This window comes from Pituophis catenifer, unplaced genomic scaffold (genome assembly GCF_029215685.1).
Source record: "Pituophis catenifer annectens isolate HBS135680 unplaced genomic scaffold, rPitCat1.0.hap2 SCAF_3, whole genome shotgun sequence".
NCBI classification, from domain to species: Eukaryota; Metazoa; Chordata; class Lepidosauria; order Squamata; family Colubridae; genus Pituophis; species Pituophis catenifer.
This window is the reverse complement of record NW_027256883.1, coordinates 100,981,654-100,994,376: the sequence shown is the minus strand read 5'-3', so window position 1 is coordinate 100,994,376 and position 12,723 is coordinate 100,981,654. Positions and strand designations below refer to the sequence as shown.

At 37.9% G+C, this 12,723-nt stretch overlaps 1 protein-coding gene across 4 annotated transcripts in view; it reads right to left on the bottom strand.

Annotated features, from left to right (window-relative positions):
- Positions 1-12,723, bottom strand: part of KAT14 (lysine acetyltransferase 14) — a 102,466-nt gene that overhangs the window by 40,129 nt on the left and 49,614 nt on the right. For 3 of the 4 annotated variants that reach the window (XM_070940855.1, XM_070940854.1, XM_070940856.1), the window contains 2 exons: positions 7,154-7,335; positions 3,395-3,811 (listed from right to left, as the gene is read on the bottom strand). In XM_070940855.1, coding sequence (XP_070796956.1) covers positions 3,395-3,811; positions 7,154-7,335 — 599 coding nt within the window. The remainder of the gene's footprint in view (positions 1-3,394; positions 3,812-7,153; positions 7,336-12,723) is intronic. The other variant, XM_070940857.1, reaches the window with a different exon arrangement.

The following is a 12,723-nucleotide window of genomic DNA, read 5'->3' as shown; positions in this document are numbered from 1 at the left end:
TACAAAACAACAGAAAACTAAAATACAATCCTCGACTTACTACAATTCACTTAGTGACCATTTGAAGTTACAATGGCACTGAAAAAGTGACTTATGACCATTTTTCACAGAACCATTGCGGCATGCCCATGATCACATGATCAAAATTTAGACAGTTGGCAACTGACTCACCTTTTTGATGGTTGCAGTGTCCCAAGATCATGTGATCTTTTGACAAGCAAAGTCAATGGGGAAGCGAGATTCACTTAACAATCCTCTGACTAACTTAACAACTGGAGTTATTTACCTAACAGCAGTGGCAAGAAAAGTCACAAAATCAGACAAAACTTACTTAACAACTGTCTCACTTAGCAACATGAATTTGGGGCTCAATTGTGTCGTTAGTCAATGATTACCTGTACAATTTTCTGTAAATCAGTTGTATTTATATTGGTTGAAAAATTAAACAACCCTACAACTAAGGATAGTTTTATTCAAATCTGATTACTACAAATGTACGCATGAGAGAAAGTGAGAAAGAGGTGTGCCATATCAACCTAGTCTTGATGATAATCTGTAGTGTTTCCAAGGGTACTCCAATGTACATCTATTTTAATTGCTACCCATACTATTTTCCTCCTATCTCTCGAGTATAATAGTTTACTTTTAAGTCCTATCTGCACTCATATTAAATGATTCAAAAATGTGACTTGCTGTTTTTCATCTCAAGGGAGCAGTCAGTTTATAGTATTTGGTCCAGGACAGATAAGCTTCTTGCAGTCTTTGGTACTGTTAGTAATTATCTACAATGCCATATACAGAGGCATTTATATCTTCTTTCCTTTACTCATTCCTTGTTTCAGCTTTCAATAGCTGAACATTTTTTTCATATTAATATTAGTATGATCTGTAAGTCAGAGACATTCTTCTCCTTCATGACCCTGTCTCAGTTTATTACTTTCCTATCTAAACTTACTGCTCTCTTTACTTCCTGAGGACGATTCAGCTTTATGTAATTTTGAAGCCAAGAAGCAAAGCTATCCATGCCCTATCAACTTTGAGATGATTAAGCACATTAGTTAACATTTGTCTCTATTGTTTAAATATTAAATTTAAACAATTATTAAACAGTTATTACATTTAATTATGCTCTGTCCCCCTGGATGGATAGATGATAATGTCTAAATCTCATTTTAGTTCAGATAGTTTAATACCAGGGATGACTCAACAAATATCATTGATATGAGTAACACGGGTATGCTATTCCAGTAAACTCATACTGGTATGCTATTCCAGGAAAGATGCACCAGGCAAGTCGTTCCAATCATAATGGACAGACTGGCAAAGCACTTGGTCAGTCAAGTAGTTCTCCACACAGTGGGATTGCAGAGACTGAAGAATTATACAGAGTCACAAGGATCTTCATGTAATATATAGCTCTCAGGCAATACAGTAAATAAGTGAAATGGTACCAGAGGGACAGCACTAATCCTTCACCTCGGGCTTAATCCAGAGCCTAAACATTGGAGACTAAACATATTCAGGATTGTAAAGTAAGGGGCTTATCTCTCATTCATCAACCTGAGGAAGGCCATAAAAGTCTACTAATAAGTGTCTTATTTTAAGATTTATTCCATCAAATAACAGACATATGAAGTATTATCACATCAACATTCTTGCTTGGTAGGCAAGAAACCACCAGGCGGCCATTGTCAGGTTCAGTCAGATTTTAGCACTGGTTGCTCAGAAAGAGGGTGAATTCTTCCTTTATACCCTTCTGCTAGTATGTATGTATGTATGTATGTATGTATGTATGTATGTATGTATTATTTTATTTTATTTTATTTTATTTTATTTTATTTTATTTTATTTTATTTTATTATTTTATTTTATTATTTTATTTTATTTTATTTTATTTTATTTTATTTTATTTTATTTTATTTTTTATTTTATTTTATTTTATTTTATTTTATTTTATTTTATTTTATTTTATTTTATTTTATTTTATTTTATTTATTATTTATTATTTATTATTTATTGGTTCGATTTATATGCCGCTCTTCTCCGGAGACTCAGGGCGGCTTACAATGCGTTAAGCAATAGCCTTCATACTTTTGTATATACCTGCTTAGTAGGGCTTTCACCCCCCACCCGCAAGCAGTGTTCTTTTTTATACAGTATGTACTACACTGTTTTAAAATTAAGTGAAACCTAAAGAACATTTTTAAAAGCTCTATCAAAATGGGATGAAGATAGCCAGGCAGATATACAGTAGAATCTCTGGTCATGAACGCTTCTGACCACGACCAAATCAGGTTCCAACCAAAAAATTCACAATTTTTTTCCCGCGAACAATTTCCCCTTCTGCGCCATTTTTTTTGTAAGCACCAAATTTCCAAAATTAGATTTGGGTCACGACCAAATCGGGTTGCGACCAAAGTTATGGAACAAATTATGGTCGTAACCAGAGGTTCTACTGTATTCAGCAGTGAAATTCTACCAGCACTGAAGATAGTCCTCCATAGCAGCATCTAAATTCAGAATGGCTCTTTATTGAGCCTTTTGATATTTCAATGCCTGATGTTTTGCCCAGCATTCCTAAGATCTCTCCATCCAAATAATAGCAGCAAGGGCATCTCTACTCCTTACTGCTTTACTGGCAAATTCAGTTGCAAGCCTCAAAAGAAAAGTCCAAATATAGTGCCCAGAACAATTGGAATACTTCTATGTATTATTCTGAGTTCAGAACATTCAAACCAACCATTTAAAAGTTGGTTCATTTTCCACATCTCAACAGAGAAAGTGTGCATATGCACACCTAATGAATATTATCATCAGATATCATTTTTCTTTTCTTTTATGATAGAATGTTTTAAAAATACTAATCAAATATGTAACACTGAATTTTGAAGCTCTGTCAAACCACTTATTACTAATATTATTGCTGCCCAGTCGCTTCAAAATGAGATCGGCGGCAAATAAATTTAATAATAAATAATATAAAATTATACTTCTGTCTATATGAATGTCTTTCTGGGCAAAGTATAATTATCATGTTTAACATCTTTAAATTCTTAAGATTATCAACCTATTTAGATACATTTCCAAATTGTAGGCTTTTAAAAATGATTCAATGTTTCCTTTTGTATATTAATTGTTGTTTCATTTATTTATGTGTCTTAATAAAAAAGGAAAGAAAAAAGATGAATATTTGCTATGTTACACATTAAGTCCTTTTTTATATGGATAGTTTTATTTTCTCAAGTGCTGCAATCATGAAAATTATATATTCTTTGTCCTATAACATTCTTAACAAACGTTACATATCTCAGTAGTACAACCACAGTCAAAATACGTTTGTGCAAATGAATCTAGTAAAAATGATCAGATAAGGAAACTTAAAAATTGCTTTTACCATGAAAAAGGGCCTGGGGTGGCATTATGTCTGGAATAAGATCAGCTTCTGAAAGCAGACTAGGTGTAGCTGAATGTGACGCTGGAGTTCCAGGAGCAGAAAAATCCAGAGAGGGAGAAGGAGATGGGCTGGTCAAAGGTGTCTGATCAGAAGAACTGAGGGAGGAAAAGTCAACCACCTCCCCCTTTTCAAGCATAATGTCTGAATGCCTGTTTCGACTGGTGAATTTGACCGGTGTAGAGGATGTACTCCTGTCCATGAAGCCAGCTGCTTCTTTCTGAGCTCTCCTGATTTCTTTGGCTTCTTGAGTGCGAGACCGCTTCTCCTTCAGCTCCATAGCAGATTCTACTGGATTGCGGCTCACTCGTTTTCTAAGCCCCTCCACTGTAATGATTGGATCTATAGACAGTTTTGAACCTGCCGGAAAACAAGCAGTGAGTTTCCATAATCATATCAGCATTACAATGCTGATTATATCTGATTACATTACAAGTATTAAAAAAATTCACAGCAAGTTTACATACATATATGCTTGCATATTTTAAATCAAAGTGTGCAGTATTTTGTTGGTTGTGAGCCTGATATTTAATAATGTGTAGAAGAGTACCAAGAAAAGAATGGTTCAATGATGGTGCAAAGTGAATGAGACCAGGTATATGTGTGAGGTTAGCCATTCCTGGATTTTTTTCTTATATGATTAAGTGCATTAAATCTATTTTAGGATTGCACTATATTTTTAATTTTTCCTATATGAAGATAAAATTAATTCACTAGTGCAGACAGAAGATAATCTAAGGCCATGATGGCAAATCTATGGCACGCGGTGGCACGCAGAGCCCTCTCTGTGGGCATGCACGTCGTCACCAGCTGCTCTTCTGGTTTCCCGTGCGCCGGCCAGCTGATCTTTGAGTGCGCTGGGGCGCCGGAAACCCGAATACCAACTGGACAACGCACATCTGTGTGCCACAAACCCAAAGACCAGTTAGCCCATGCGGAGCTCCGGTTTGGGCACTTGGTGCCAAAAAGTTTTGCCATCACTGATCTAAAAGGGGAAAAAAGTGATTCTGTGCAAATGTGATTCTGGCATTACAGGTTAGTCACCACTGTTTTAAATTACTAGTAACTGACTGACCAACCAACCACACGGTTGGGATACCACTAGATTCTGTTTTAGGCCCAGTACTCTTCAATATCTTCATAAATGATTTAGGCGATAGAAGGGTAACTCATCAAATTTGCAAACGACAACAAGCTGTGGAAATAGTCTTCACTTTAGAAGATAGGCTCAAGATCCAGAAGGATCTTGACAACATTTGAACACTTGGAATACACTTAGAATTTAAGAAGCGACTAGACAGCCACTTGCCCGAAATGGTATAGAGTCTCCTGCTCGAGCTCGTATGTTCTATTGCATCCAGTTTTGACCACAACAAAAAATCTTGATTTTCTAGAACAGACTTGGGTATTTTACACCTTTCAGCGGTTCCTATATGGCCTGTGTCATCGTTGGGGTATCAGCATTGGGGGGTGGGGTGTTGGCAGAGTACAGAGGGTCAGCAAAGGGCAGAGGGCAACAATCCCAGCATCTCACATAGCCCCTTGAAAAAATTAATTACCCATCCTTGCTCTAGAAAAAGTGCAGAGATGAGCAACAAAGATGAATAGGAACAGGAGACTAAATCATATGAAGAACAGTTGCAGGAATCTAGAATCTAGTAAGAATGAACAGATAAGGAAACTTAAGACAAAGGACCTGAGGTGGCATTATATCTGGAATTATATCTGTCTAGGGGGTGTCAAACTCAATTTCATTGAGGGCCGCATCAGCATTATGGTTGCCCTCAAAGAGCAGTAGCTGGGTCGCCGTGACTAGGTGGGTGTGACTGGGTGGGTGTGGCCGGTTTGATGCCGCTCACTGAGCGTGGCTGACTCGGGATGCCTGGGTCAGGATGGAACAAGTCACACTGCCTAACCTGACGAGGGGACAATTTGGTGCCCCACAAGCTCCTTGCCTCCCCAAACTGCTGGCTGCTCTGGTGACAGTGAGGGGCTGCCCCTGCTGCCTCAGCAACCCCCCCCCCCACAGGCACATGCACAGGAGGTGGAGAGAGCATAGGGCCTAGCATTCCCAATGACCGTCTTGCCCCTCAGGCTGACCATATTCTGAGCGCTTCCCTTTCATCAACCCCACGTTTGCCGTCTTCTATGCGCATGGCATAGAAGGGGTGGGTCAGGGCCGAGGTGATGGTGGCTGGCCCGAGCACATGTGGGCTGGCATCCCGGGTGAAAGGGAAGTGCTCAGAATGTGGCCAGCCTGCGGGGCAAGACAGTCATTGGGAATGCTAGGCCCTACGCTCTCTCCACTCATGTGCATGTGCCGGGGGGGGGAGGCTGAGGCAGCAGGGGCCAGCCCCTCTATGTCTCCAGGGCAGCCCTGTGGGTCACATCCAGGGTGGAAAAAAATCAATGATTTTTTTAAAAAAATCAAAAAAATCAGATTTTTTTGATTTAAATCGGATTTTTTTGATTTAAATCAAATTTATTTTAATAAAAAACTTTTGGGGTAAAAATCTATCGTAAGATAGTTTTCTATTTAAGATACATAAATAATTTAGTTTATTCAGCATGAAATGGAGCTTAGTTATGTAGCATGAGGCTGTATATTCTGCAACACTGGGACTTTTGGTGAGTCAACAGTGGGTCAAAGGAGTAGCAGAGATGACAGTTGCTCTTTAAAAATTATGATATAAATCAAGTTGATTTAAATCAAGCCTTTTTACTAGTGATTTAAATCAAGATTTAAATTGTTATTTAAATCAACCTCGATTTAAATCAAATCCACCCTGGTCACATCTAAGCACATCACAGGCCGGATCTGGTCTGCGGGCCTTGTATTTGACATGTCCGGTCTAGTCTAACAAAAAGAAGGAGTGGGGTGACCTGATAGTCGTCTTTCAATATTTGAGGGGCTGTCACAGAGAATAGAGGGTTGACCTCCAAAACACCTGTGGGTAGGAGAAAAAGTAATAGATGGAAGTTTATCAGAGATATCCAAGTATTAATTAATTAACAATTAAGGAGAAATTTGCTGTCAGAACAATTAATTAGTGGAATGGCTTACCTCCAGAAGAAGAGATTGGACAACAATTTGCCCAAATTATATAGGGTCTCCTGACTGAGCAGAAGGTTGTACTAGAAGACCTCCAAGCTCCCTTCAAACCCTATTATTCTGTATAGGTAGTCCTCAATTTATGACCACAATTGAGCTCAAAATTTCTGTTGCTAAGGAAGACAATTGTAAAATTGCCCAATTTTACAATCTTTCTTGCCACAGTTGTTAAAAGTGAATAACTGCAGTTAGCAGCACAGTTGTAAAGTGAATCTGGCTTCCCTATTGACTTTGCTTGTCATAAAGTTGCAAAAGGTGATCACATGAACTTGGGACACTGCAACTATCATAAATATGAACCAGTTGCCAATTTTGATCACATGACCATGGGAATGCTGCAATGGTCATAAGTGTGAAAAACAGTCATAAGTCACTTTTTTTCAGTGCCATTATAACTTCGAATGAACTGCTATAAGTTGAGGATTACCTGTATTTCTGTACTTTTATATTTTGTGATGCATAAAATTAACTCTCAAATAATTTTTCAAAGCTTGCACACATTCCCTTTCCACTCCCCAAAATGCCTATGAACCTAGGCTTAGCTTGAATCTTGAAATACGCAGATTTATATGCAGTTCATAAAGCCCTACCTTTTGCTTTTAGAGAAGACACAGAAAGTTTCTCTCCTTCAGGCTTCATTATAGGGGGCCTATTGTGAACAAGTTTCCACCATCCTGGTTCTCCGAATTCCTGAGCCCCTGAGCGAAAATACAGAGGGCTTCCCACAGAAAGGCAACCAGCAACAGTGCTCCACCATGTAGATGTCTTCTTTCTAAATAATTAGATGGGAATAAGGAATTTAGCATTATGATTTTTAGGTAACACCTTTAACATTTATACCAACATCTAATAACATGAAGCTCTATAAACTACAGGCATTACTCAATATCCTTGTTTAATGACCACTCAGTCAACGACCATTCAAAGTCATGACGGTACTGAACAAGTGGTATAGACAACCGGGCCTCCAAGTTCCAATTGGCCCAGGATCCCCGTAGTCACATGACTGCAATCTGGGTGCTTGGCAACTATTTGCAACCTTTCGTGCTGGCTTCCCACACAGTCAAGGAAGTTTGAAAGGAAGTTTGCAAGTTGCTTTTGTGAGCTGTTTGCACCCTTGCAGCTCTTTCTCCTGAGGAGTTTGACTATAGTGTGTACAAGATCCCAGGGAATCATTCCCAGGGATTTTACTCCACAGTACATGTGCCCATAGAATCCCCGTCTAGTGGCAGCCACCTGCACATCCTCACCTGGTAGCAACTACCCCCCGGCCCCGATCATACATCGCAATGCAGTAGTCACTTACCTATCCACTAGATGCCTATGGGCTGCCTTGGACTTGCAACTTCCTGCCAGTTTCCCCACTGATTTTGCTTATTGGCAGCCAGCAAAAAATTGTCAGCATTCCTTGCTTAATGACAGCAATAGGGACTGCAGGGTTTGCCATTACTAAGCAATGCAGTCATGTGAGATCACACTTTATGATTGCAGTGATTAGCAATAGAAATTCCAATCCCAAAAACAATCATTAACTAATTGTAATAGCTATTTCTGTTGTCCTCCAGTTCATAAGTACCTTCAGATCAAAATTAGCATGTGAAGTTAACTTCTATTGTAAAATATAGTATTTTTAACATCTCAATTAGATGAACTCACTGATTTCTGCTTTAAAAGACACACAGGAATCCAAAAGATAGTAAAATGTTTTCCTGAATTCTCTAATTTTAAATCTATTAAAACGTGACATATACATTGTCAGATGTAAATGCCTTATTCTCTAATGTGTAAATAGTACATAAATGGGGTATCAGGGGTTAACTTATTCTTCACTACTTAATGTATTCATAATTCACCACTCCCACTTATAGCTCCACCCATTGTATATATAAGGAGCTACCTACACCCTTTTCCTTGCTTCTATCTGTGAATATTCAGTGAATATAGAATACCTATTGTAAATAAAAGGAAATCTATTTAAACCGTTAACTCTTACTAATATTATTGAGTCTGATCCTGAAAAATATTGCAACAAGCTGGTAGCAGAGGATGGTTAATTGACTCAATAAAAACTTAAAAATGTCTAAGAAAGATAGGCCCAACACCAGGGCCTACAGCAAAGAAATGGAAACAGAACAAGAAATAATCAACGAATCCACAAACGCAATTTCGAGAGAATCAGAAGAATACACCACTGAAGACGAAGAAATAATAGATGAAAATGATGACCAGGAGGAAATCGAAATAGAGAATAACGAACTCAAGTCAGAGATATTAAAACTATTAAAGAGCCAGAAGAATGATGAAAGCCTCATCGCGAAACTCCAAGATATGCTGAAGAACAGCGGAGCAGCGAGAGAGAAAAACATCACTAATGAGAAGTCTAAAGACCCAAAAATAGTGAGTGATATGACTGCAGAGAAAGTCATTACGAAGAAGAAAAACGGTGATCCCGCGCGAAATTTTGAATGGCAGCCATCTTGGTTTCAACAGGCCTCCAAGGTGAGCGAAGCAGAGCCAATCAAAATGCTCAATTCAAAATTTCTGGCGCGAAAAACGTTACCAGACAACGAAAATGAAAAAGAAGATTCAAACCTCTCAGAAGAATCAGAATCAGAAAGTGAAGATGATTCAACGAACTCCCAAATAAAATCAGCAATGAAAACGCATTTTGCTGCATTTGGACCAAAACTAAAAATTACCAAAGAACTACCGAAGAAACGAACGAGCAAGCCGATGCCTCAAGACCTGCCCGCTCCCATCCTGACTTCGAGAGCGCCGACGCCCGAACCCAGAGAGCCTTGCCGATACCGCCCTACACCACAGACCGAAACAAGCGCCAACGCCCCCAAAAGAAAAGGAAGAGCAGCCGCCGTCATCAGGACTCCCAAAATCGAACCAGAGACCGACTCGTCTGAAGAGGAACAGAACGAGCGAGCCGCAATGGAGAGAACCTTCCACGATGACTCCAAAGAAGAAATGGACAACGCGCATGCGCAAAACTACGCAGACGGTCCGGGAAGACATGAACTGGCGAGAAGACCATGCAGACTCGTTGCGAGCATCCCCATGCCGTTTTGCAATTTTCTACACTTGCGAGACCACGGACTACCTCAGGTTGTAAGTAATGGACAAAATAATGTCGGAAATTTACCCAATGACTTCCCAAAGCTAAGGGTTGATGGCATTAATTTGCAAGAATGGTATCAACAGCTCCAGGTTGTCTTTATGAAGGAAAACTTACTGTTTTTTATTACTAGTCCCCCAAAAAGACCTTGGACTTTAAAAATAGATTGTTTACACCATAGAGCATTTTTCTTAATAATATCTAGTGTGTCTCCTGCAATGTATCATAGCATCAAGCCAAATCTGACTGTTTCAGAAATTATCCAATGCATGTTTAATTTGTTTCACAGCGACAGTGTAGCTACCACCACAAGAATGTCTAAGGATTTCTTTTCATCTAGGGTAAAACCAGGGGTTTCCATAAGTGAGCATTTAATATCCTTAAACAAAATAAGAGCTGAGCTGCATTTGAGGGGGGAGGTGATTTCAGACCAAACAATGAAAAGTGTTATTATCAACTCACTTGATCCATCATGGGACAGTTTTATGTCACATTTAGACACCATCAATCTAGGATATTTATCCATAGAAAGTCTATCCAATAAATTGATAGCAGAAGACAATTCAAGAAGGAATCGTTCTAGCAATCACACAGAACACAAACCATATAGGAAAGTAGCTTTCCAAGAAAAATATAATGAAACATTTAAATGTCACAATTGTGGATCCAGGGAACACAATAGAAGAGATTGTTCCAAAATTTCAAAGGAAAGACATAGGTCAGAATATAGAAACAAATACAATTATAGACAGTCTTCAATAGATAGACATAGATATAGAAGCCCACCAAATTACAAAGAGAATAGAGGGGGCAGAGATAATTCAAAGGATAGAAAATCTGGTTCACTGAATGGATTAAATAAACAAGACAACACTAAAATACAGCAAAATGAGAACAATAATTGGCTTATTGATTCTGGAGCAACTAATCACACCACTAATAACAAAAATATATTGTCTTCTTTTGCAGAAGATAAATTTGTAATAAAGGTAGCTAACCAAGAAAAGGTTCAAGTATTAGGTAGAGGGAATGTAACCCTGCCTGGTCTAGGAAAAATAGAGGGGGTATTGTTAATACCTGAAATACCTCATAACATACTAAGTGCCATAAAACTAAGTAGAGATTTTGACATTAATATAGTTTTTTCAAAGGGAAAAGCAACTTTGGAGAAGAATAAAATAAATATAGGCACTGTAATGATTAAAGGAGGCCTACCTTATCTGATAACAAAAGAAAAATGGTTGCATAACATTGATTCAAATATGGAAGATTGTATTGAAGTAGATGATGAAAATATTAGCAACAGTGACAATGATGAATGTAAAATGTCTCATGATCACGTAGATGCACACAATGAAAAAAAACCAAAAATAGGTAAGCCAATTCATGATGAGTGTGCTCACATCTTACATAGGAAGTTAGGACATGCCAGTTTTCCTGTAGTACAAAAAATGACTGAACACGCAGAAGGTGTCAAAATAAAAAATTGTGAAAACTATTTGGAATGCTCAGTATGTAAATCTACAAAACTAAAAACTAGTCCCAGGCCAAGAAAATCTACTAGATCAACTAACCAAATTTTTGATTTAGTACACATGGACTTAGTTGGCCCATTAACTCCATCAATCACTTATAGAAAACGTTACTTCCTGACAATAGTAGACGATTATAGCCGCTATGGGTTTGTTTATACATTAAAACACAAAGATGAAACCTTTCAAAAATTTAAGGAATTTTACAAACGCATAGAAACACAACACAATATCAGAATAAAACAAATTATGACAGATAGGGGATGTGAATTCATGTCTAAGGAATTCTCCCAATGGTTAAAAGATAGAGGAATGCTACATTACACATCTAGTCCATTTTCTGCGTTCCAGAACGGGATTGCAGAGAGAAAGAATTCCACATTACAAACCATGATTAGATGCACACTGGAAGATGCTGGCTTAAGCAAACAATTCTGGTCAGAAGCCTTACATTATTCAAATTACACACAAAATAGAACCTGGTCCAGTATTGTGAATAAGACACCATATGAAGTAATGTATAATAGGAAACCAAAATTAGCACACATGCACATATTTGGAGTCACTGCAGACGTACACATACCTAAGCAGTTGAGAAGAAAAGGAGAAAACGTATCCAGAAGACTCAGATTTATGGGATATGAGACTGGCACTAAAGGGTACAGATTCATTGATAATAATAACAAATTTATAGTTTCCAGAACAGCTGTGTTCCATGAACAGGCCAACTGGTCTAAATTACATCTTAATGAAATATTTCCAAATAAATACAAAGATACAGAATCTCATGAGAAAGGGACCATAGAAAAACAAAATATCAACAAATATAAAAACAAAACCAAAACTTGGACAAATAGCCAACACAAAATAAAGACAGACACACTAACAAAAAAGGAAGCAAGATATTTGCATGATAACAATAGTAAACCTGAAAGAATCATTAGGAACAACAGAAATCAAATGCCAAATAAATACAAGGATTACATAATGCATATGGATGGTGAGCCAATAACACCTAATACATATGAGGAAGTGTTAAAACTCCCTCGTGAAGAAAAAGAAAAATGGGAATTAGCTATGAAGAAAGAGATGGAAAGTTTACAAGGATTAAATGTATTTACACCTGCAATTGCACCTAAAGATAAAACAATTATTGGTACCAGGTGGATATATAAAATTAAGAACTTAGAAGGAGGCAATACTCTATACAAAGCTAGACTAGTTGCACAAGGTTATGCACAGAAATATCCGGAGGACTATACTGACACATATTCCCCCACAGTAAGGACAGAGAGTGTAAAAACAGCTCTAGTGGTAGCATCAGCACTCAATCTTGATGTATTTCAATATGACATACAGACTGCGTATCTACACGCAAAACTAGATAAGGAAATATACGTAAGAGCACCTCACAGTCAATACACAAACAAAAATGAAATTTGGCTGTTGAACAAGAGTTTATACGGGTTAAAACAATCTGGTAAACGATGGTATGATTGTTTAG